This window comes from Zonotrichia leucophrys, chromosome 5, assembly GCF_028769735.1.
Source record: "Zonotrichia leucophrys gambelii isolate GWCS_2022_RI chromosome 5, RI_Zleu_2.0, whole genome shotgun sequence".
Lineage (NCBI taxonomy): Eukaryota > Metazoa > Chordata > Aves > Passeriformes > Passerellidae > Zonotrichia > Zonotrichia leucophrys.
The window spans coordinates 39,366,881-39,392,291 of NC_088175.1; the positions used below are offsets into that span (position 1 = coordinate 39,366,881).

Genomic DNA, 25,411 nt, shown 5'->3' on the forward strand with positions numbered 1-25,411 from the left:
CTGAGGGAGACGCCGGCGCCATCTTGTACCGCGGGTCACATCGTGAGCAGGTGCTTTCCCTCGCACTTTGGGGTTTCGTTCCGGTGTGTGGGCGGGGGATGATATCTGACAGTTTAATATCTAGCATTTCTTTACTTTCTTTTTTCCCTTGCCTTTTGGGCATTCTGATTGTTAATAAACTGTTGGGTTGGTTTTTTACTCCCCCCACGTTCAGCCATTAATATTCATTTCCTGTTGGTGGAAAGGGACTTGTTGGAACCTTTTAGAGAGACGACTCATTCGAGAATGTCTTCTCCTACACTTGTCTCTAAACTCAGACAGTGGTACATCCTCAGAGAGGCCAGAGAAAGCCTCTGCCCCAGAGTGGCAGTCAGGGTGACAGCCACCAAGAAACGCTGCTGCTCCATGGACAGCTCTGGAGATTGGAGCCTAGGAGGGCTGAAGTGGTCACGGGTGAAAGGAGGAAGACCCCAAAGATAATAAAATTACATTTGCCATCTGCAGGAAGGAGTGGACAGAGGATGACAGAAAGAGTTCTTTTCTGTTTTCTCCTTGCAGGTCTAAATTCTGTTTACCTGGAAAGCTTCCACCACCCAGGAGCCAACCTCCTGCAAGCAGCCCTGAGCTGTCACCCACCGCCATGGCCCTGCCTGGCCTTTGCACCTTGGAGAGCTGGACACTGGGGACACCTCAGCTCAACTCCAGAGAGCTGGACACTGGCCTCTGGGGACACCTCATCCCCCTCCAGCCTGCAGTGCATCACAGCCTTCCTCCTCAGAGCTTCCTTCTTCCTGCCTGCACAGGACCTGGGAGCCAGGCCTGTGCTGCCACCCAAAGACATTCTGTAGGGCAAGCAAACACGAGAGGAACTCTGCAGAGATGGGGATGGCTGCAGGGTCACCCATTTCAACCCAGCACCTCCCCTTCCCTCCCCTTTTCCACTGGCCTCCTTTCACTTGCTTTCCATGCCAATGTAGGCCTCTGTGACCTTACTCTTGTATTTTTGTCATGCTCTATGCAAAATCCATCCACGCATTTAACAGATTTCCTGGAAGGTGAAATCTTATATGTCTTGTGACTAGGGCATAGTGGCAGGATTTTTAAGCAGTGCCACTAAGAAAAAATGCAAAACAATGGAAGACTGGTGTTCCAACCTACATCTCTATAGACAAGTCAGAGGATGGTTCTTTTATGAGGGAATTTGCCACTTTGAAAGCCTGGGAAATCAGTCACAAGACAGGCTGGGAACATAGGAAATGATAAATGGGTCTCTCTTATCACATCATGACAGTGAAACAGGTGAAAGGAAATTTTAAGCTGTGGAAATCTATTTTTCTTAATTTATTTTTCCCTATGACATGAAATGAGCATGCCTCAGAAATTCCTGAGGGCAAAGATACATCAAGATTCAGAGGAAGACTAAATAGATACGGACAGCAAGAATATCAGGATTCATTAGAATTAATGTCACTAAAAATGTCATCAGGTGTATTAAACTCCCTGCTTCAGGGTGCAGAAAACATTTGAGCCATTAGATCCAGCTGGAGTGGGGAGAAGAAGGGTGGGGAGGCAGATCCAGCTGCAGCCCTCCCTGAGGATCCATGCCAGGTTCCTGCAGCAGGAGGATGATGTGACACAGGCACATGCCTGGTGTGTGTCACACTGGTGTTCCCTTGGACACAGTAGGGCTCACACCAAGACAATTTCACTTCAATATCTCCAAAGTCTCTGTTTTCACTCTTACTGTAACAAATTTGGAAGTCCTAATAAGCCAAGCCTGGCAGGCTACTAGGAAAAAAAATGCTGATTGCTTTCTGAGCTGCTGGAGAGGATCTCAATATGAATTCAAGCTCCCGGCTACATTTCTTTTTGAGATTAGACAAATCAATCTTTTAGTGTCTTTTTGCCTCCTTATTGTGCATCCATATGGTACAAGCTGAACTCATTCAAGGGATGCTACCTGCCTTCAGGGCCTGTGTTCATGTGTTTCGGTTCACAGTCATGGGCCTTTGGGGAAGTCAGGATTGGGCTCTTATGCTAGCAAAGGGGCTCTCAAGAAGGGAAATTCAGGTGCTTTCTTTCAGTGGTATCACCCTGAAAACCTCTTCCACCTACCTCATGGCTAGTGCTTTTGAACATCAAGTGGCACTGTCACCCTGTCCCCTTTCTCAGACTGCCTTGAGCAGGCTGTGTGGAGGCCATGGCCCCTCTGACCTCACTGAGTCCTGCCCTTCCTCCATGCAAGGTTTGCCAGGGCTGTGTGGAAGGCCGGGAATGCTGGAATTGCCTTGCACAGGGGCACGAACTCTGCCAGCTGCCCACACTTGCTCCGTGGTGGCTTGGGGCTGTCACTGCACGTGCTCACACATGGCTTCAGCCCTCAGTCACCTCTTTGTGTCCCCCTCCACAGCTGTTTCTCCAGCATGCAGCCATTTCCCACATCCAGTCCAAGCTCCCTGGGTTTTTGCTTGCTACCCCAGGAAAACTTAGGGGTCAAATCAAAGGGGCTTTGAAATAATATGCAACTGAACACTTGTCAAGGAACATGATATCTGTGGCAACAAGTGGGAACTGCCACTCAGGTTCAGAGCCTCAAGCCATCCAGTCCAGCAGTGCTTTCAGGAGCAGTAATTGCTCCAAAATTGCCAGCAATTGCTGGCTGCTCCTGCAAGGAGCAAACATACCTAAGATCAGAAAAGGATTATGTGGCCCTAGGAAAGCCATCAATCCTTGCCTGGTTACACCCCTAGCCAACACCTGGAGAACTGTGAGCTCACACCAGCTCTGTAGTGCCAGCTTGTCTTTATCCTGCTGGTGGTGCAATGTAGGGAGATACAGTATTGGGTAAATGAAGGTGGTATAAAATGTAATCTTATCCCCTAAAGAGTCAGTTGAACCAATTACCAACGATCAGGAGCAGGCCTGATGTTAACAGGCCACACCTGTAGCCAATAAGAAGAGTGTTGTAAAAGAGTGGGTTGGTGGGAACTGGAGTTAATTGGCTGCTGTCAGGATGAGTCAGTGCCTAGAGGAACTGCCTACAAGAAACATGGAGGAGGTATGAAACTCTAGCAATATGGAACCCTTGCAATGTAATGACAATAGAACTCTTGCACTATAATGACAGCAGTGCAACTCCAGATTTCTGGGTGATCCCCTTCCCTCTACCTCCACCTGAGCTCCTGGGCACTGTGGCATAATGTGGAAAGGGGTTCAAAGTACAAAGCCTTCAGTTTTGTCCACTTTCTTACTGCCAGCCCATGGTGTCTGCAGATCATGTGTAGGGAATAGCTGGTTAAAAAATGAAACAGATTTTGGGGAGATCAATTCCCTCTACTACAACAATAATGCAGAGCCCAAAAATAAAATGCCCAAGAAGTTGGTAGGGTACCCCTTTGAAAGCTAAAACATTTTTGGGGTTCTGGGCTGTCTGATTGGTTCTGAGTCTTCTGATTGCTGCTGGCAATTTTGGGGTCTTATTCATGTTGCAAAGGGCCAGCCTCTCATCTGGCTGTAGCGTGAGGCCTGGTGACTGCCCCACTCTGTTCCTCAGACAGGTAAGAGAAGGAGTTGTCTCCAGAAGCCACTACACATTTCTTCTCTGGGCAAGGCACCCTTCTTTATGGCTACTGAGCTCACACCCTGTCTCACTTCCCACTTCAGAGTGTTTTTCTCTATCTTAGCATCCTGCAGGGAGCAGAGTGATCCCAAAGACTGGTCTGCTGCAGTTCATCACCACCCATTTTTGCCCTCCTGGACCACACACCGGAGTCTGAGGATGTGGATGAGACCTGCCTCAGCAGCTGGATCCAGATGGGAAGGCTGGCAGGAAGGGTGGGCTGGTTCTGGTGGTAGGGCAGAAGTCCTGAGTTCATGCTGCTGAGGTTCTTGGTTGTGTTGAAGAAGGAGATGGAGCAAGAAATTGGCTTGTTCAGCTCAGTTTGTAACAACTCCACCTAGGGAAAATGAACACAAGAGGAAAAGAGAGCTATGGATCTTTCATAGTTTGGTCGTGTTGAACTTCTCTTCTGTTCCTACAGTGAGAGTAAGAAAAGAAGGTTTGTTTAGACCTGGTGCCTTTGCAGTAGAGCCAGGGGGGTTATGAGGGGTTGTGTGGTACAGCCAGGATTCCTGGCATAACATAAGCATCTAGTCCTGGTTCAGGCAGTGGGAAGGAAGAGCACGGCCTTGCTCAGGAGCTGTGTGTTAGCTCAGGCTGGGCAGTGAATAAAATGCACAGCCCAGCCTGTGCTGCAAGAGAGAGACTAAGCATTGGCTACTTCCCTCACCCCTGGCCATGCAGGACAGGCTCTTTCAGATTTAATCCCCCTCTTGCTGTGCTTTTCTTTCTGCCCCTGTCTCTTAATCAGAGAGGAGCAGCTGCAGCCCTCTAATAGCCTCTAATAGTTTGTCTTAGCAGCTGTCAGTGGTATTTTGGTGCTGCCTCCTCTCTCCTGTTGCTGAGGTGGCTATTTCCCCACTGGAGAGCTGCCTGCCTGGGCTTTCTCCTCCCCAGTGAGCCATGGCCAGCTGCAGGAAGGTCACTGGGGACTTGAGGAATTAATTTTACTGGAAACCGCATCCAGTAACCAAGACAGTCTGGAGTGGGAGAAGAAACTGGATCCGTTTGGTCATAGGGGAAGAAAAAGTGTGGGAAAGGTTTGCAATTGCTTTTTCTCAGTGAAAATTTAAGATATGGGTAAAGGAGAAGGAAGTAAATTGAACTATGGATAAGGTGAGAGGAGGGATTTTACAACAGTTTATCTGGGAAACTTCTCTGCCAGTGTTTTCACTTCTCTTAGTCTTGTACTTCAAAAGCTCTGGAGCTCCCCTTAATGCACAAGGAAACAAACCAAGGTCCCTGTCCCACACTGTGATACCTCTCCACCATGTTTTGCTTGCATCCCAGAGAGCTCATCTCCTCACTTCCCTGTTGTGCATCTCTCTGACTGGTCTAGTCCTGGCCCCAGTGCACACGTGGCAAGACCTTTTGTTGGAATGAAAAACCAAGATTTTCTGATACTTGGATGTAAATGGAAGTGCAATGCTGCATGTAAAATATCTTGTGTTGTGTTTTGCTCCATTCTGTTCTAGGTAATTCTATTCTACTTTGCATCTCTAGTATTTTTGGACTCTTGCACATGTGGTGCACACCTGGGAAGACCTTCTGCTGGAGTGAAAGGGGAATATTTTCTGTTACTGTGATACAAATGGAATGTAGGAAGGGCTTATGTTTGAGGGAAAGAGCAGGATTTGATATTACTGGGATAGAATGAAGGTGAAATGTTCTGTGGAAAATATATTGTCTTGGGTGCCTCTCTTTTGAGAATAAATTCCAGAAAAGGTCTGCCACTTGACTGTGTGCTAAATAAGATAGTAACTTTTGGGTTGTGATAAGGTGGCAAAAAAAAAGGGAAACAAAAGTTTTCCTGTACATAAGCAAAGGGAAACATTAATCTACAATTTCCATCAGGGAGGATGGTCTGGAAGGCATACTGTAGAATAACAAATGTCCTCTATTCCTTCTGCCTCCCTTATCTTTTATATCTGAGCTGATGCCATATAGGTATGGGATATCCCTTTGGTTGCTTTGGGTCAGCTGGCCTGGATGTGTCCTCTCCCAGGACCTTCATGGGGCAGAAGGAATGCCACAGGGACAGCGCTGCTCAGCAGTAGCCAAAATGCAAGTTCTGTCAACTCCCAGCTCCCATAGCCTCTCTAATTCTCTGGTAACTCCTATGGTGGTGCTTCTCGGGCACAAGCCACCTTCTCAGGCACTGTTCCAAAATCTCTGCCTTCTGGCCAGCTCCTAATCTCTTCTGGGATTCCTAGGAAATGGGGTTTTCCCATTCAGGCTCCTTCTGTAGTCAGTGCTACCCACTTACTCCATCTAGTGCTGGTTATGTGATGTGTTGAGGGGATGTTTCCTTGGAACATCCATTGTCAGTCAGGCAGTTGTGGTGCCAAAAGGAGATGCTTCTGTCCCAACAACTCCTGAGGTGGCTTGAACTCCCTCATAGGCTGCTAATTTCTCTTTTGTGGTGGGAGTATAGTGGGCTTCTGGCCCTCGATAACTCCAGCTCCAAAACTGTAATGGTTGACCTTGGGTTTCTTCTGAGGTCCTTTGCCAGAGGCCCCAGGTAAGCCCCTGCTCCCTGGCTGCAGTGTAGGGTGGGTTTTGCACATCTCCATCTCCTCAGCAGACACTTTCATTCCAAACAAACTCATTAACTCACTGTCATTCACCAGAGAGAAGTCACTCAGCAAGATGGGAGCCAGTGTTGGTGAAGCCAGGTCAGAGCAGGGCTAACATGGGGAAGGAACAAGGTGGAGAGCCTGCTGCTTCACTAACTCCAGCATAACTCTGCAGGACTGCAGTTCTGGGTGCCTGCTTGGAGAATCCAGCTATCAGAGTCACAATGAGAGCTGCTCCATACCTGCTGCCTTGCAGGATGGGAGAGGCCCAGCAAGCACCAGGCAGGACATGAAGGAAAAGGCTGAGCTCTTGAGGGGCTTGCAGGAGAGCAATTCCAACCCCTTGCTGGACTTGGTGACACCAATCCATGTTGACTTGAGGTCCTTCCAGTGCTGCAAGCCCTTCATGGGCACAGCAAAAATGAATAGTCCAAGAGTATGTGCTTTCCACCTGCTTTTGCTTTGCAGTTGATTTAAATCTGCTTTCTCTATCCAAAGCAGTAGGGTTTTTTTGGTTTTTTTTTGGATAAACATATCCTGTAGCAGCTTGATGCCAGCAGTGAATACTCTTTAATCTTTACACACACACACTTCTGGAGCTGGATCCATAGTCTCAGAAGCACCAAAGCCATCCCATACCCTTTCAGTTCTGCCAGGCCTAAAATCCAGGACCTAGAAAGGCTTGAAACACTTAGCAGCAAGGAGCCATCTGAATAGCAGGAATAGTTCTCTCTTTCAGAAGATAGTGTTAAATTACATGGAGATTACAGGGCCAAGAACTCTGGAGGGAGGTGAGGAAGGATGGAGAACACCATCAGTGTTTTCCTTCCTCCCTCATCTGGTTTTTGCTCCTTATCCCACCTGGGCTTTGATGAACTTCCCTGAGAAGTCTTAGATTGGTCCCGTTTTCTCTCTCCAGCTTTGGAAGCTTGCTTGCTTTCTCTCAAGTGATCCAAACCCAGCCAGATTTCCGCCCCAGAGCATTCATTAGGTGACTCTAACCCATGTCAGTGGAATTACAGCTATCTTTGATCCTGCTGTAGTTAGGAGGCAGGGCTGCATGCTGTGTAGTGTGTCTAATTTAGATTTGCTTTGCATCCTGTGGCACTGAGCAGGGAATGGATCCCCTGGGAGCCTGATGTGTACAATGCAACAAGTCCCCACTGGAGTCAGGGATGAACAAAACAGTTTTCTTTTCCTTCTTTGTGGGAAGTGCCATGGAGCAAACTTTTGGTGCTTTATATTCTGATTATCTCTGAGTGCAGCTTCGTGCCTTGGTTTGCAGTTGTGGCACATGAGAGGTGAGCTGACACCTCTAAGCTTACTGGGAGGAGCTGGTTCAGCTGAGCTGCACCCAGAAGTGATGGAGGCAGGCAGCACTTCCCAGACAATCCCAGTGTGGCCTGCAGAGCACTTCTGTACCCAGGAGCAAAGAGGTGCTTTAATCTGCCAAGCATAACTGGGTCTGAGTGTTTCTGTGAAGTGTAGGCAGGGCAGAAGCAACACAGAGGGGATGGAAAGGAGTTGGGGTGGGCAGTGCTGGGTCTGTGCACTGTGCCCATGGCACCGGGATGTTCCTGGCATGATAATCACCAGTGAAGTAGGAAATGGAGCAGCAGAGGAGGATTTGCCTGAGCTGCATGTAGGGTCACTTGTCTGTGCAAGTGACAGCTGTGCTGCTACTTTATTTCCTTCTGTGGATATTATGGGCTGCTGTGCACCACCCTGAGGGCAGCACAGCCTGGCTTAGGACTTTTCCCGAGTGTTTGCTCTGGAACATCTTCAAGGGCTTGAGGAGGTGCCAACAATTCACCTCTCTCACTGCATACCTGCCTCTAATTGCAAACCAGATAGGCTCTGACATGATATTGGCCAATTAAAGTTTCCACCCCCCCCCCCCCCCCCCAGCCACATGGTCCTGCACCCCACATGCCACTGATTTGCCTGCTAGCTTGGAAAGGGTTATCATCATCTGTGCAGTCATCTGACCCAGCACAGTTTCTTCCTCTGGCTGGGGGCTGCATTTCCTCTCATAGTGGATACAGCTGGCTTTAGCTGAGAGAGGCAAGACTAACCTCATATTCATCACCTGCCAGTTTGCAAGTCCTTGCCAAGCTGGGAGTGCACTGGACTGACTGGTGCTTATGGTGTGAGTGCCAGAGGAGTAGGCATCACTCAGGAGGGGCTGTGATGCTGTGCCCCAAGAGGAGAAATGTCCATGGCTCATTTGCAGCTGTGGGGAGGGGAATGGGTAAAGTAGATCCAAATTCTTCTCACTTTATGGGGAGAGGGATTTTCCTGCCTAGTTATTTGTTTGGGGTTTTTTCCCATGTTTTTTCCCCTTCAGTAAAAGATGAAATAGAGGTGTAGCAGAGGAAGCAATGACTGATGAAATCAGCACACAGAAAGGAGAAAATATATTGTAAACGATAGCTGAAAGTCACAATGATCTGTGCAAAAGAGGAATTCAGGCAACAAGTAAGTCCCTTTTAGATTATTTTAGTAGAGGTTTGGGAGTGACTCAGATGGCAAGCACTGTTGTCAAAGCAGGGAGCTGTGTGTGGTTAGCTCTTCAAACACAGTGGGCTTGACTTCCCCTTTCAGACTCAAGTGGAGCTCTGTAATTGCTGGTAGCATCACTGTTATTTGAAGCTGGTACCTGGGGCCTTGTTGTGCTGGAACTCCTTTCCAAAAAGCCCAGGTACCAAGGGAACAGGCAGGATATCAGGGCAGCCATGACTTGGTATTCCAAAGCAAGTAGGAGGTTTGGTTGGAGTATAAACTGTGAGGACATTGGATATATGTTTAACTGCTTCTGGCAATGTTAACTTGAATGCTGTGACCTCCCAGCTCAAGAGCATATGCTCTGATGAATAAAAAATTATATTTACTGTAGAATCTGAAACTACTAGCAGAAACCTGAGGTTTTACTGTACCCTAAACCACTGTTCCTCTTACTGAAGTCCAAAATACAGACCTGTTTTCTCTGAATTGAAGACCTCTGGGACATGTCTTTTCAAGTTCTAGTATTTGCTTAAAGTGAAAGTCATACTTGTATTTCTTAATCTTCTATTTTGGCTGCATGATTTTGTCCTAAATCTTCACTATATGAGGTGAAACTCAGCCCTTACTGGTAGAAAGTCAGTACTTGCAAACCTCTGAATCAGGGGGTCCAAGTATTTGCCCTGAGAACCAGGATGTGACTGCAATGTCCCAGGAACTGCTGAGATCTCCAGCTGTGATCTTGGTATGAGTAAGGCTTTGCCCACCAGCCTACTACCTACTCCACATGAAAGGTTTGTGACTCAGTTCCTGACTACTTTAGTTTAAAATGCTGGCTGCCCACGCATCTAAACTGCAGAAGCAAATTCCTGTGTCTTTCAGCTCTCCCAAGTTCACAGTTGTGACAAGGTTTGTCAGGGAAGTGAGCTGGACTAACAAATAGATGAACAAAAAAGAAAGTTTTTAGGAATAGAAATCCTTGCTTGAGCCTTGTTCATGAGCACAAGTGTCTCTTGCTCTGTGGCTTGCTCCTGGTTCTTGGGATTTCTACCTGCATTTTAGAGCCAAGCACAGGACCTGAGGTTGTCTTAAAGCACAGCAGAGGTTCTGAGTGCACAGATTTATCCCTGTCCTGGGGGAACTGTAGAGCTCTACCAGGCTGGCCTGGCCTGAGATGCCCTGAGCTCATGAGGAAGCAAAATATGGCTCTTGTGGTTTTCCTTGCTGTGGCTGGCAGCAGGAGAGACTGCCATTTGTGCATTGTGGCATTTGCTGCGAAGACTTTTCCAAGTTCTGTCTGCATTCTTGGAGGAAATGCAAAGCCACTCTGGGATCAAAGGCAGGCATGGATTTCACCCCTGGTGGGAGCAGGCTGTGCCAGGCTGAATGCCCCAGTGCAGCCATGGTGGCAGCAGACCCTTCCCAATGTTCATCTGCTGAGGGGAGGAACAGGAGCCATTTCCAGGCATTGCAGCTGCAGTGCAAGAGCAGAGTGCCCCCCCTCGGGTAGCCAGGATGGGGAAAATCCACTTCTGTTTGCTGTGTCTTTTTACAGGGCTGGTTTTACACCCTCCCAGATGCCTGATTTTTCTGGCTCTCCCTACACACCTCTTTACTCTTTGGAGCCCTGTGTTCTCCCCCAGCATGAAATTAATCTGGGCATCTGTGCATGCCAAATCCAGGAGAGACCATGAACTGAAAAGCCTGTTTATGAGCCCCTTAGAATAGGTAAGTTTTTAATTCATGGAGAAGACCAAAGCCAAAAGGAGTGGGTTTTTAGCATTTTGGGCAGCTATGAGAGAAATGCCTTTAGGGAAAAAAACAAATCCTGTCCTTCACACCTGCCTGAAGACACAAGTAAACTATTTCTCATGCACCATTTTAGGTTTGTGAAGGCTACTGTAGAAACTGCTGAGGTCAAATCTTCTAGGACAAAGAAAAGCCAGCTGTGACCTCTACAGGATGAATGTGAGCAGCAAAAAGCAAAGCCTAGAGAACACCTTTACCCCTTAGGTGCCACACAGAATTTGCCAGTGAAGGAAACACCAAGTGACCGCTCCAGGAAGACGCATTAGGGAATGGAATTTTTTTGGCATTCATCCTGCAAGGCCAGCCAAGGACAATGCCAGGCTTGCCTTGTATCTTTTTAAATCCATATTCATTCTTTTGTGGTTTAGGTGTGCAGCAGCTGCATTTTCTGTTGGAACAAGGGTTTGTTACAACTCTGGGCATGAAACCCCAGTGTCCCCTGAAAACTGAAATGTCTTCTAGGCTTGTTCTTTACCTAAAGCCTTGACTAAGATCATCTCCTGGCATGTTTCAGCTAGGGACTTACCAAAACCAAACAAGTAAACCAAGGTGTTGGTAGTGTTGCAGTTCACAAATAACTACATTGGTCTTAAAGGAGAAATATACAGATATATTTATTTTTATAAGTAGAAAAATTAAGTATAAAGTTCCTGTAGAACTACTCTTTGCCAGATCAAACATATCAATCATTAAATCATTTCCCATACTAGCAGAAATGCACACAGCATCTTTTGTTTGTAGGAAAATCACTTTTCAAAGGATATGAATTTTGACATTGCACAGCTGAACAGCTGCTCATTTCTTTTTTCTCTAGTGCCTTGGCCACCACTGCTTTTCCAAGAACTCTTTTAGGGAAAAACAGGGGAGAGCTCAATTTTAGATTAAAAATATTTAGGTTTTTTTGAAAGCCTTCCCCAGAGACCTATCAAAAGCACCACCCAGTAACAATCCAGTGGGTAGTTCTCTTGCCTTGGGAAGGAGCTCTCTTTAAAGCCCAACTAATTCGTTAGAAGGGATTATAGGATTAAAGAGCTCCTAAGGGCTAGAGACCCACTTCTACAAGACAGTAATTGTTTATTTCAAGGCTGGTGATGCTGCAGCTTTCATGAGTCTCACAGTTAGCACATCCAGAGACGCAGAGAAGGCCGATCAGCTCCCCAGACACCCACTCAGGGAATCCACAAATGGTTTTGGTACAAGAAAATTCCCTATTAAGTTAATTAGTTTTACGTATGGAAAGTTCAGATTAAGAAGAGGACGTTGCTTTGACGTTGTTCTGCAGGCAGTCACCACTCATGAAATGATCTTCACTTCAGGCTTGGACTCTTCCAATGCTCTCAGTTCATCATCCACTTCAGAACTCCACAAAATGTCATACAAACTATACCAAAACAAAAAGGCAAGTGAGATTTAGTGAGCATCCTCCTGTTAAGGGAAGAGTCAGATGCACAACTGGCCAGTATGGGAAGGTCATATGCCAGGAAGGGCCCTTCTAGCTTTAAGAGCAGCCAGAAATTGGCTTTACAGCCCAGAACCCCCTTAGTCCCTGACCAGCAGCGGCCTCCCACCCCTGCCAGGGCTACCACCATCACTCACATTAACTGCTGCACATTGCAGCTGGGCTTCTTCAAGGCTTCACAGATCTTCCTGATGCCTTCATCTTCCAGAGGGTTGTAGCTGAGGTCCAGCTCAGTGAGGCACTGCTTGGTGGCCATGACGGTGGCGAGGGTGGCACAGCAGCCTGCAGTCAGGTCACAGTTCCCCAGCCTGCAGGGAGAGGGATAGAGGCCAGCACAGTGAGCCCTGGCTCCAGGAAACCCTGCCCACACCTGGGCAGCAGGTGTGGACATCCCCAACATGGACCAGAGATCCTGGCAAAGATGGCATCTCTGTGACATCAGCAGGGGCTGGCCTGTGGTCTTGCCACAGAGACAGCTGCCCTCGTGGTGACTGCTGAACACCTCAAAGGGCTCCCTAAAGCATAACAGTGTGTAGCTATGGGCACAGGAGAAAACCACTGAAGTTATTCCCAAATTCGCCATCATGCATCATCTTCTCTTATCACTATACTTGAGACTTGCACCCCTCTAAAGAGGGCAACTGAGGCCTCTCAGTTGATGACCAAGTAGCTTTAAGTGGTCAAAAGACACTTTCTGGGACAGACTTGTAAGTCTTACTGATGTCTCCCATGACCCATCTGCTTCACTCACTCACTCACTGTGAGTTCAGGCATCAGAGCACAGCTCTGGCTTCTGTCCAACAGCATGGAGAAAGCAAGCACTGAGCATCACACAGCCCAGAGCTGGGCCCAGCTGGGAAGGGAACAGGCTCATGGGGAAGGCAAATACCACCCCAGGGCTGGAGGTGATGCTCCAGCTGGCTGCCTGCTCCTTCTAGTGAGGCTGGACCAGCACTTGTGCTGGCACCCATAAGGACCATGGAAGTAGAAGACAAAGGGTGAATTCAGATAGCAAGAGAGGACAACTTCTGGGAGTGCACCTTACCAGAGGGACTGGATGTTGCAGTTGGGGTGTATCAGCCCTTCACACAGGAGTTCCACACCTGCATCTCCCAGCTTGTTCTCACCTATGTGCAGTACTTTCAGGTGCTTGTTGGTGCTGAGGGCAGAGCTGACAGCCTTGCAGCAAGCAGTGGTGAGCCCACACTCCCTAACCCTGCAAGGCAAAAGTGAGATGAGATCTAGGTGGGTCACCTAGAGACTACCAGGCACCGTTCACTTCTTTACATTTATTTAACAGGAGCCCAGACAGTGGGAACAGAGGAGCCAGGGCTTTCCTGCAATCACTGTACTCCTCTCAATGCCTGTCTGCTCAGTCCTTTCTAGGCAGCACCTCTCCTACTCTTTATGTGGGATGTCTGTCTTGGAGCATGCACCTAGGAAAAGCACCTGCCCAAGAAGCACAGGCACAAAGAAGGATGAAGTGTGCTGCTCTAACAGTCACTGGTGGCTCCACTGTGCACTCCTGAAGCACCCCATTGACTTCCTGGCCACCAGGGCAAGAACCCAGCTGAGGGCAGGAGCTGAATCTGCAATGTAGGAAAATTCAGGTTCTAAGTGAAAGAACAAATTTCCCCTCCTAGACCATCCCAGCCTAAAAGGTAGGACAGTTAATAGGACAGGATGATGAGAATTGTTTAATGTCACTAGAGCTTTCTTTTGTCTCATTAGTGAGAGAGTTTAGCTCCAGTGGAGAACCTGAGATATCTGATCACAGCACTCATTTTGCTATTTCATCAGGCCTTTCAGACTTCAAAAGTCTCTTAACTGTCATTTGCTGCATGATAAAACAATTAATTAGAAGCTCTGCAAGTGGTGCTTGGTCTCCTTTCAGTTGTAACAGGATAACTGTGATGGGGCACATCTTCAAAGTGTCTGAGTTTAGAAATACAAATCCTTTTAAAGTCTTTAAGTCTAGAAAAGCCCTTTTTAACTCTGTAAATCCTTTCAATAACAACCAGCAGGAGTTGCTTATGGAACCATCACAACTGGGGATCTATGTGGGTGGGCATTACTTCACCTTACATCTTTCTTCAGTGAGGCCTCCAAAGAAGGCAGCAGATATGTGAAACTTGACAGCAGCTCACCATAGCTCCTGAAGTTTAGATTTGGGATCCTTGAGTGCCTGACAGAGCATTTCCATCCCTGAGTCTCTCAGGTTATTGTCTATCAGACTGATCTCTGTGAGGGTCTCCTTTGTACTGATGAGTCTGGAGAGATCTTTACAGCTAGCACTTGTGAGATCACAATCCCATAACCTGCAGGGAAGAACAAAATGTTATTTTCTCCCAAGAATGACTGAGATTAGAAAACAGAGTCCTCTTTTAGTATTCTGAATTTCTGGTTACATTGTCTTATTTTCTTGTATGCTTTCATACATCATATCACACAGCTTCCTCCTTTCCTTACTTTCCACTTGCTGCACCAAAAGTTCTGCTTGTAACACATGAAAAAAGAAACAGAAATATGCAACTCTAGTAGACAGCTAACTCAACTGGAAGCCAAGACAATGTCATCATAAACTTCAATTTGCCCTCTCACCAGAATTTGATCCAAGCAATTTCAGTGTGGTCCTACTTGTTCATGGTGTTCTCCACCCAGTTTTTGGGAATTAACTGATTTGCAGCTGAGACTTTTTTTTTTTATCACGAAGGGTAAATGAAAAATTTCCACTTTGGAGCAAACCAGCAGCACAGCCTAAACCTCAGAGGCTGCAGAAGGGATATAAGAAACCTCTGCCCACCCTTACCACAACTTCTGGATTTTGCAGCTAGGATGCATCAGTCCCTGGCACAGCAGAGCCAGACCGGAGTCCCCGATCTTGTTGTCCCCCACAGAAAGATCCATCAGAGATGACTTGTTCCTGAGAACAGCACTAATCTCCATACAGCTGTCACTGGTTATGCCACAGTTCTCCAGGCTGCAGGAAAAAGCACAGTTGGAGTTGCTGCTCCAGACCCACCCATGTTAGATACACCCCAATACCCCAGTTCAGACTGGGAAGGGTCCTTGCTGCAAACCAGTGCAGCTCAGCCAGGCACTGCTACATCCTGCAAGGTTAAGAGAAGATACAGATATCCAAGATGGGAGTCTGGGTGAGGCAACACACTGCTCCTGCATTTCATGAGGCTGCAGGGCACTTTGACCCAGCCATTCATATGCATTAATGCAAGGATCATTCCTGCCAAACTTCCCTTTTTATCAGTTATCCTTTTTAAGAGGAACTTTTGGCAGCATCACACAGTGAGTCCCTGCTGAGCCAACCCCTGCTGAACCTCAGGGGCAAGATAAAATGAATTGTGCTTTTCCCAGAAAGTCCTTCATGGGCTTTACCACAGAAATGAGGCCAAACCCAGCACCTTTGTTTTGTAGCAAAAAAGGGCTCTGAATAAGTATACTCAACAGGCTGGTAATTCCAGTTTAAGAACTAGAGCCACTGAGGGTGATTGTTCCTCTGCTCTGAGACACAGCTGAGCAGTCTCCCTTAGTAAGTGGTGGTTTAACCTGGAGTGCCAAAAACCCCAAAACTGAAAGCCCCAGACCTTTATGTGCAGTTTCCAGTTACATAAATCTGAGCCAGCCAAAAATCTGGCCTACATTTCAAGCACTCCTGACAACAATTTTTCCTGTCTAGGGATGGTGTGACTAGCACAGCAGCACTAGCTGCCACTGGAGATGAGCAGCTCTTCCTTACTGTAGTAGCTCCAGGTTGCAGCTTGCCTCCACCAGGCCCCGGCACAGCTGCTTCACAGCTGTATCTCCCAGCGTGTTGTTGCTCAGGCTGAGCTCCTTCAGGGTGGGCTTGCTTTGCAGAGCAGCATTGAGAGCTTCCACAATATCAGCTGTGAGTTCACAGTACTCCAGCCTGCAAGAAGAAAAGAAGTCCAGGCAAAAAGACAACCCTCCTTACACATTCTGCTACCAACAACAATCAGCTGAGCCTGGTGTGTGTTAGCCAGGGCAGAAAACATGCCAATGTGAGTTGAGATCAGGCAATGCATAAACCAGACATAACTGCTGTTTGTTGTAAAAAGCTTTTAACAGCATCTCTCTGCTCATTTCAGGAAGCATTAATTCTTAAATTAGATCCCAGAGGACCCTAGCAAGACCAATTTTTACACTAGGCCTCCAATGAATCAGTGTACAGGCAGCTTGGAGCACAGGGCTGGGCTCTGCACTGCAACACCATCAAGAGCCTCAACTCTGGGCCTGCCCAGGGGGAGCTGGGGGGCTGCAAATACACCCAGGTCCTGCTCAGTCATGAAACAAAGACCAAGGGCAGCAGAATCTGATGTTTCCTGGGCATCTGAGAGGTCTTGCTTTTGCAGCCACCACTGCCAGAAGGGCTAAACAAAGCCTATGGGAACAGACACCTGACTTCTACACCCACAAGATCCACCTGCATGAATAAATATGACAATTTCAGGTAAAAGAAGAACAAATCCACACCTGGCAGCAAAACTCCTGCTTGTGTCAAGGGAAAGCTTGTGTGTGATAACTGAAAAAGCCCAGTGACTACTTACTGCAGCTTCTGCAGCTTACAGCTGGGGTTCATCATGCCTTGGCACAGCACCTTCACTCCAGCAGTTCCCAGCCTGTTATCCCCTACATGCAGCTCTGTCAGGGATGGCTGGGCACTGAGGACGGAGCGCAGGGTCTCACAGCTGGCACTCGTCAGGTTGCAGTTTTGCAGCCTGCAGGAGAGAGGGAAATGCACTCAGAATTACAGAGGTTCTTCTCAGAGAGCTTTATTTGCTGAGGTTGGAGCTCAGAAAGGACAACACAGCTCTGATGGTGTGCAAGTGGTTTGTCCAGGTTAGTACCATTATTTTGCAGGTGTGCCATAATATTTTATGTACTACACCTGTGCCATAAACAATAGCTTGCATGCTTCCTTCAGAGTAATCACTCATACAGCATCTCTAGCAGAATACGGATTCACCCTAAACCACTTATAGAAGTGGTTTAAATATCAGGAGGCTGACCCCAGAGATAAAGCAAAGGCATCTCATGATTTCTTGCCCCCTCTAGAAATGTGATCCAGAGTTGGTAGAAGTTAAAATCTCATCCAACCATGGATATAATTTAGTTTAATGGTATAGTACAAGAAGGATCTATGAAGTTGATCCTTCAGCACTCAGGCTTGGAGACATAGCATAGGAACTGTGCTGATATTGCTATGGGTTGTTTATAGAATTATTGGATAAGACTTTGGAGCAATAGAGAGATGTTGTGCAGGGAGGTTTGACTTGCTCTTTTAATTCCTCTTATTCATTCCTCTTTATATTCCTCTTCCTTTTATTTCCTTTTTATATGATTTCTCTTTTATTTAAGGCACCTTATCACAACACCAAAAATGGACAATGTTTTTCTGCAGAACTGAAAACCCCAGGCTGTTACTTGAGCATATGGAGAAATCTAAAGCCTAGGGCAAACTCTGTGAAAAATTATTTAAGTCTTCCAGTACAGAGTACCACAGTTACTTCTTGAAGATCCATCAGAGAGCTGCAGTTTCATCAGCTTCACAGTCAACTTTCTTCCTATTTGCCTGACTCCTCATTGCAGGCGCCACAGGGACTTCAATATCTGAACCAAAAGTCATATTATTCTTACAAGTTAGTGTTCTGAGGATCCCAGATTTCTCTCAGGAGCTGGAGGAGTCCTGTACCCTGCAGAAGAGATGCTGAACAGAGAAGGCAGAAGCCCTCTTTGAGGGCTTCTGAGGAGCAGAGGCAGCAGCCACTGGCTCTGACTACAGCTCCTGCACCAGGGTTGCTGAGGGAAGCCCACTAATGCTATAATGTGGTGGGGTGCCTCCATAAAATGCCTCCCAGAGCCAGGGAACCCTCCAGTTTGCTGCATTCTGAGGATCACTGAACAATGACAGATCCTGGGCTGGCACCCCCACTCCCCAAAGCTCAACCTCAAAGGCACCTGATGTGAGTCCTTCATTGAATTTGAGGGGAATTTTCCACAGGTGAGCACCTTGTACATACTCCTTTAGGTTTGTTTGCTTGTGAGTGGGAATATACTGTAGCAAATGGACTGTGACTGTTATTGTCCTAGATTATTAAGTACTTTAGATATGTAAGTTAGGCCTGTGAGTTACTGTTGCATTATAGTAAATTCTATATGAACCTTTGTTAAATTGTTTAACCCAAGCTATTAATGAAGTGCTGTTAAGTTTAAGTGCTGTTAAAACTTTTAGGCCTAAAAGTATTGGTCCAGTCCAGAACTCAGTTTAGCAGAGATTCTGAACCTTGAAATTCAAAAGGACTGTCTTCTTTATTCACCCTTTCCTGTCCTCACCCTTCCCCCTTCTCCCAGCCTCCATGTAGATAATTCTTCAGTTGACATTGGTTATTGACTTTAGATTTTTGTTTGCTTTTTCTCTATGTGCTTTAACCATCTAGTAAGTAGTAGAGTGAACCTTGTCAACAAATTGTTGTGCTTTCACTTTTATATTAAACCTGCCTTTGATTCTTTAAGAGACCTCAAAACACTCATCTGTGACAGCATGATAGAGCAAGACAATCAGGGGAGCTTTACCACAACTTCTGTAGGCTACAGCTTGGAGTCAGCAACCCTTTACAAAGGTATTCAACACCTTCATCTCCCAGCTCATTGTTGTTCAGCTTCAGCTCTGTGAGGGATGGATTTGTATTGATGATGGAAGAGAGATCCTCGCAGTTACTGCTGGAGAGATTGCAGTCATCCAACCTGAAAGACAAGGACAGAAGGAACACTTCAGTCCTCAGAGTTGCTCTGCTCTCCCGGGCTGGAGCACTGCTCATGAAAGCAGAGTGGGCAGTGTTCCTGCAGTTCCTGGGATGCCTCCATAGTATGTGCAGGGCCTGCTGGGTCAAACCAAGATGTGCTCTGGGCTGCACCACAGGATGGGCTGGAGGGCAGCTTCCCAAGCCTTGCTCCTCCTCTGTGCTGCACAGAAGCGGGCACAAATCATCCTCCTACAGGAGGAATGCGCCTCCACTAAAACAGTGACAGTGACAAACCACCTGCCAGCTTACAGGTGTCAGACTGGTTCTGCACTGACAACTGCAGCCAGCCCAGAGACATTCATCAGCAGGTTGGTGTCTTGCAGGTGAGTCATGCTGGTTTGCACCATCTCCCTCCAGCAGGAATCTCAGCACACAAACCCTGAGTTTGCAGTTTGGCAGCAGCTTCCCCCACGGGATATGAGCATTCTTCTAGGTACTGCTGAATGCATGAGGATGAATTTAATTGAAAGGAGAGCCAAGGAAAGGAGCACAGGACAGCCAGGGGAGGTATAGAGGGAGGCAGAAAAGACACAGAGCAATAAGAAGGTGTCATTGAGAACCGTACAGCCCCAGGCATAGCCACAGCCAGGAGTGCCAAAAGTTGCCTGGTCATTTCTCCTTACACAACAGTAGGAAACTGAGGCTCTATGAAGGTTCTCCTTCCCTCCCCCAGCAAGAAGACATGGATTCCAATGGGATCATGCTCAACACTGATGAAACAACCCCTGCAGCAGTCAGCCTTATCCATTGCCTCTGGAGCAGCCCAGCCTGTGCCAGGAGACAACCATCCCACTGCTTTCTGCCACCCAAGGCAGGCCTTGGGAATCAAGGCCAGGCCCATGAAGCTTTGCCTGCTTTGCAAAACAAAAGGAAGTTGCCCTCACCATATCCAATGCCCTCCGAGGCACTGCTGGCATGAAGTGGCCCCTCCTCTCCAGCCCCAGCAGGATGATGCCATCCCATGAAGTGTGAATTCCCAAACAGCAGAGGGGAAAGATTGCAGTAGCAACTCTTCTGGGCCCTGTCCTACACCTTAGACCCCAGGAGATGGTTCCCTCCCATTGTTTGCTCAACAAACAAGGCTGGTACTTCTGAAGGTCAAGTGAAGAATTAAAAGCTGATGGCACACGGCTTGTACCTGACTACTGAAGCCAAAATCACTTGACAGCATCAAGCCTGCAACCCAAAGAGTGTGCAACCCAATAAGCACAGAGAGATGTCTTCCCCCTCTTGAGAGGCAAAAGCAGAATAACCAAAATGGTGGTCAAATATTTAAATCACATTACCTAGCTGAGCCCTATGGCACACCAAGAAACAGGGCAACACTACTTCATAACAAAGGATATTTATCTGTAGTTGATAAAGCTTTGCAAGAGGATGGGGATTTATCCACCCTTTAAATTAACTTTCTGGACAAAAATAGGTAGACTCATTCCTGTTGCTGTGCAATTTCTAAGTTCCAGGTCAAACAGTTCTGAAGATGAAAAGCACAGGAGAGAAATGCAACAGTTCTTACTCAAAAGAGAGAATACACAACACTTTACTTACCTGATGGTTTTGCAGGATTTCATTGTGGTCAGAAGTTCAGCCCATCTAGATGGGCTCATCTCTTCACACTGGATGTCAAGCTCCATTTTGACAGCTGAGATAAGACCTGAAAATTAAAACAAAATAAAATCACCTTTTTTTTTTTAATTGACTGAGAAGCAGCGATGTTCTTCAATCCCCCCCAGCTCTCAGCCATGAGCCATACTGTGCAAAGGGGACAGATTATAATTTTCCAAAGCCTGCAAACACCAGTACAAGGTCAGGAGAGTTGGAATGGTTTTGTCTGGGACTTGGGAAGGCCTTCCTCTGAGAGGAATCCTCAAGAGATATGGCAAAAGCCTGTTATCTGGAGGCTGCTTGTATGAGAATAAGACATTCCCCTTCCCCCTAACCAGAAGGAGCTTTAGAGACACTGGTGCTACTCACTACTGCACTGCTGAGCCACACAGACACCAGTTCCACCAGCGTGGGACACCTAACCCACTGTGGACCCTCAACTGTACTTAAAATTGGGGTATTTTTGAGAGAATTTGGGTGAATGAGGATGATGAGCATGAGAACTACCTGGGCTCAAATTAAAAATCCTGCTGGACATGTGTCTGTATGTGAGAAGTGGAACTTGCATCGATGGGAGAAGTGTTCCTCCACAAATTGATATCCAAGGTTTGAAAGACCACTCTGGTTGGGCAAATTCAAGTACAGAGAAGCTGGTAAGCAGATTTTTTTTTTTTTTGTCTGCAAACTGCATTTCTGAAGTGATGTAAACAGAGTGCTGTGCAGAACAGCTCCAGACAAACGTGCACAAAAGCATGCCAAGGCTGAGCCCTAGGTTTAGTCTACAAGGGAGCGGTTAAAGGCAGCGCTGTAGTAAGTGACAAAATGCAGCCTTGGTCGGCTGGTTTGCCCAACATGACTCAGACTACGGAGCATGAAAAAGAAATAATCCCTGAGCTATCCCATCGGAATGTGAGCTGCAGGCAGCTCCCATCGTCTTCCCTCCTCGCAGTCCCGTAGCATCGCGGGGATCCCAAAGTGGCGTTTCCCGGCGGCCGGCCCGGTGCCAGCGCTGCCGTCAGGGCGCGCCCACAACAAACGCGGCACCCACGTGGGGCGGGGCGGCGCTCGGCAGCGGCGGCCGGACCGGGACACGGCGCCAGCGGCATCGGGAGCTCGGGACGCGCTCGGCCGCTCCCTTCCCTTCCCAACGCGAGCGCTGCCGGGAATCCCGGCCCACGGCCTCCGTGGGATCGCACCACAGCCCCACGTGTCGCGGGGTGATGGGGATCGGGGCCAGCGGCGACACGCGAGGGGACAGTGGCAGCCGGACTGTCACAGCCCTCCCTCCCCGCGTCGCTCGGGCACTCTCCCGTTCTACCCCCGCCCCGATCGACAAAGGGTTCTTCCCCCGGCCCCGAGTTCTGCACCTTCCTGCGAGCCAAGGGGGGATCCCGTTCGAGGTCCCGGGCAGCGGCCCGGTCCTATCCCGGGACACCGCCGCCACCGCCGCCGCCCCTGCCCGGTTCCCCCTGCTCCGCCGCCTCCCGCACCGCCAGCAGCGCTTCTCCCTCCCAGGCTTTCTCCCCTCCCTGCTCCCTCCGGCCCGGCCCGGCCCGGCTCCCCAGCTCCTACCGCCGTGCCGCCACCGCGCAGCTGCCGCCGGCTCCGGCCCGGCTCCGCCTCGTATCGCGGCGGGGAGGAGCAGGATCTGTCCCTCCTCCCCTTTTTCCCTTTCTTCCCCCTTTTCCTCTTTCTCTCCCTTTTTCTTCCTCTTTTCCCTCCGTTTTCCCCCTCTCCCTTTTTTCCTGCCCTCTCTGACATTTAACACCCTTTCCCCTCTCTTTTCCATTTGTCTTTCCCTTTCTTAATTTTTCCTGACTTCTCCTTGCTTCCCTCTCCCCCTCTTTTCTGACCTTCTTTCTCTCTTTCCCCCTCCACTCTCCTTTATCTGTTTCCTTCATTTTTCCTTTATCTCCTCCTTTATCTCCTTCCTTCCTTTTTCCTCACTTATTTTTTTATTTTTCCCTTTTTGCTTTCTATTTTCCTCTCATTTCCTTCCTTCCTTCCTTCCTTCCTTCCTTCCTTCCTTCCTTCCTTCCTTCCTTCCTTCCTTCCTTCCTTCCTTCCTTCCTTCCTTCCTTCCTTCCTTCCTTCCTTCCTTCCTTCCTTCCTTCCTTCCTTCCTTCCTTCCTTCCTTCCTTCCTTCCTTCCTTCCTTCCTTCCCTTTCGTTCCTTTTTCTACCCTCCTTTTTTCTGCTATCTCTCCTCTTACTCTGAATTTCCTCTTTTTCATCTCACCAACTTCTCTATTTTTGTCCTCTTTTCCTCCCTTTCCTTTTACTCCTATCTCCTGTTGCCCTTTTTTTCCCCCCATTCATCCTGATCTCCCTGGTGCTCTTCCCCCTGTGCAGAAGCACTGGGATACACAGGAAACAAGGCAGGAGAAGGAGAAATCCCTATAATGAGGGGATGCATACAGGGTGGGAGTATCAAACATAAAACGAGGTAGTGTACCAACCTCTGCTGTGTGCCAGGAGCAAGATGGGAATGCAGGCAGGTCACCCAGGGCAGAGGCACCGGGGCAAGGTCTCTGCTAGGGGAGACAGGACTTCCCCAGGGAGCTCAGAACCAGGATTTGTGTGAACAGGAAACAACAAAAATATCCTCAGTGGTCTCCCTGACTTCCAGTTTACAGACAGCTGTGCATGGGGGCCAGCTTGGAGGGCCTGGGAAGTGCCTGCTCGCTATCCCTGTCACCAGTCCTATCCAGGACGCGTTCCCTCATTAGTGCAACACGCCGGGCAGGGAGCTGCGCGTCGCTGGCACAAAGGCCCCTCTCTCTCTCTCTGAGCTCTTTGGAACGGAGCTGTGACAGCAGTGGAGGATGGGCGCCCCGGGCCTGTGCTGTGCCAGGCCTGCTGCCCTCTCGGGCTGTCCCCGTGTCACCGCCCCCAGCCGACCCCAGTGACCAGCGGCTGTCCCCACACCCGCCCCGAGGCAGGGCGAGGGTGGCAGCGCTTGGTCAGGGCTGGAAGGCATTCGTCATTCCTTGGCTCGCTTCCTCCTCCGCCTGCCGGCTACTCCCTGCCTCCCTCCCTATTGTTCCCCGGTAGTTTTAGCCCCGGTAAAAGCTCATTCAGATTTTCACAAGACGGAACAAAGAAAGGTTTTGAAGTGCCGAGAGGCACTAGGCAACACCCCGACTTGACTTCCTCTCTCCACTCCCAAAATCTCAGCATCTCCCCCAGTTTTTTCTTCCTACCAACACCCTCTTCCCATAACCCTGGCTCACACAACAGTTCAACTAAGCCCAACCAGCTGTTCCCTACAAAGCACGGCTTTAAAATGGTTCCGTGCTCCTCCCCGGGCAGCAGGAGGGAAAGTTTCGGGAGTTTCAGAGCCGCCTTTGCCGCCGGTACGTACCTTGCTGTTGTCGGTTCTGTGCGGGAGCGAGGGGGCCGAGCTGGCGCCTTCCTGCTGCCGTTACCACGCAACCTCTGCTGTCGTACACACGGTGCCTGCTAGAGGGAGGGAAACAGTTTTGGGCTCTGACGGCTTTTTTCCTCCCGTGGCAGCACTTCAGGGCCTTGCAGAGCAAGCGCTGTGCACACAATTGTGTCTGGCTTGTGATGAAGCAAATGTTGCAAAAAGCTCCTGATGGTGACAGAGGCAGCTTTTACTTCTCACACCGGATCGTGTGGCCACTTGCCATGGTTTAGCCCAGAGCAAGGGAGTAGTTGCCACTGAAGGATCCATCCGAAAATGAGGCCACCGCAGTGTTGAAGAGTAGGTAGAGATGATGGAGTTTGTGTAGTCTCTCCATTCTCCAGGAAGCCTGTCCTGCCAGGCCTAGGAGTGATGCTGAGCACATTACTGCCTACCTGTCACCTTACCTGGGGGTTCTGCGTCCCTCTTCCCAGCAGGGGCTGGGACACAGGCAGCTCCCTGTTTCTGCACAACCTGAATGCTCACACTGCCTGAAAGGGTCCCTTGGGCACAGCCCTGGTTGTGTCTCCCTAAAACTGCCCCTCAGCAGCAAGCCTGGACCTCACTCCTATACCTCCTTCTCCTAAATTCCCACTGGTTCTTCTCCTCCTCAAGGAAAACGCTGCCATCACTCCAGCTGCGTTGCACAGTAGCTGTGGGTTGAGGTAACCTTCCTTCTTCCCCCACTCTCAGTGGTGTGATGATGAATTAATGTTTCAATAGCCAGCGAATGATCCAGCAGCAGAAGGTTTGTCTTTCCCTCCTGTAGCTGCAGATGCTGACAGAGATGATGGTAGAGTGATGACCTGGGAAACAGAGCCTTTGTTGAGCCACAGGAGAAACTCTAGAGGCTTTCCCTCCAACTGCTTTTATTACCCTTCTCCTGGAGGACATGGGAACCAATCACCAGGAGAGCCCAATGAGCAAAAAACCACCTTTCTCAGTGCCCAGAAGAGAGTTGAAAGCCAAAGAATTCACCTCTTCCCTATTCCCTCTCAGGAAAATCCACACAAAGAATTTGCTAGAATAGTCCTTGTGCTTCTGGGTCTGACCTGAAACCTTGTGAAGCACAGGCAAGATCTTGGGGATGGCCTGAGCTCCTGGCTTTGGTGTTTGTTCCTGCTCCCTGGCAGGAAATGGAGGGGGTGCTGGGGCTGGTGCAGGATGTCTCTGCCCTTTTTGCTTGGCACGATGGTTTCAGGAAGACCACCAGTGTTAGGAAGAAAGTTTATGCTGACAGGAGATCTGCCAGTCAATCAGGCAATTTGGAGTCGATGCCTGCCATTCAGCCCAGCAGCAAAGGTGTCATTGCCTATCCAGCCAGTGCTGGCATCTCTCTGCTCTTGGTTCCCGCTTCAATGAACTTATCAGGAGTCTCTAAAGGACAAAGTCTAGTGTTTGTTAGAGGTTTCAGAGAGGTTCATGTCACGTGGGCCTTCTGTAGACCTCCTGCCCTGGGCAAAGCACCCAATACACTCTGGTCTGTGTTGGTGAAATATTAGATTCATAGGCCAAATAGCCATGCCAAAAGGTTACGTGCTTCTGTCTCCCTGTCAACCCTTTGGCTGCCCTCACT

The 25,411-nt window shown here is 48.6% G+C and overlaps 1 protein-coding gene across 3 annotated transcripts; it reads right to left on the reverse strand.

Annotated features, from left to right (window-relative positions):
- Positions 1-11,097: 11,097 nt before the first annotated feature.
- On the reverse strand, positions 11,098-23,901 carry RNH1 (ribonuclease/angiogenin inhibitor 1). Of its 3 annotated transcripts, none has more exons than XM_064714595.1 (10): positions 23,773-23,901; positions 20,353-20,458; positions 18,575-18,745; positions 16,549-16,719; positions 15,720-15,890; positions 14,775-14,945; positions 14,113-14,283; positions 13,011-13,181; positions 12,103-12,273; positions 11,098-11,887 (listed from the first exon to the last, which is right to left on the reverse strand). In XM_064714595.1, exons 2-10 carry the CDS (start codon positions 20,436-20,438, stop codon positions 11,800-11,802), a joined length of 1,371 nt encoding a protein of 456 aa, XP_064570665.1. In that variant the 5' UTR covers positions 20,439-20,458; positions 23,773-23,901; the 3' UTR covers positions 11,098-11,799. The 3 variants fall into 3 exon arrangements, with proteins under 3 accessions (XP_064570665.1, XP_064570667.1, XP_064570666.1); XM_064714597.1 differs by lacking the exon at positions 23,773-23,901 and adding an exon at positions 22,868-23,009; XM_064714596.1 differs by lacking the exon at positions 23,773-23,901 and adding an exon at positions 21,982-22,080.
- Between the last annotated feature and the right edge of the window lie 1,510 nt (positions 23,902-25,411).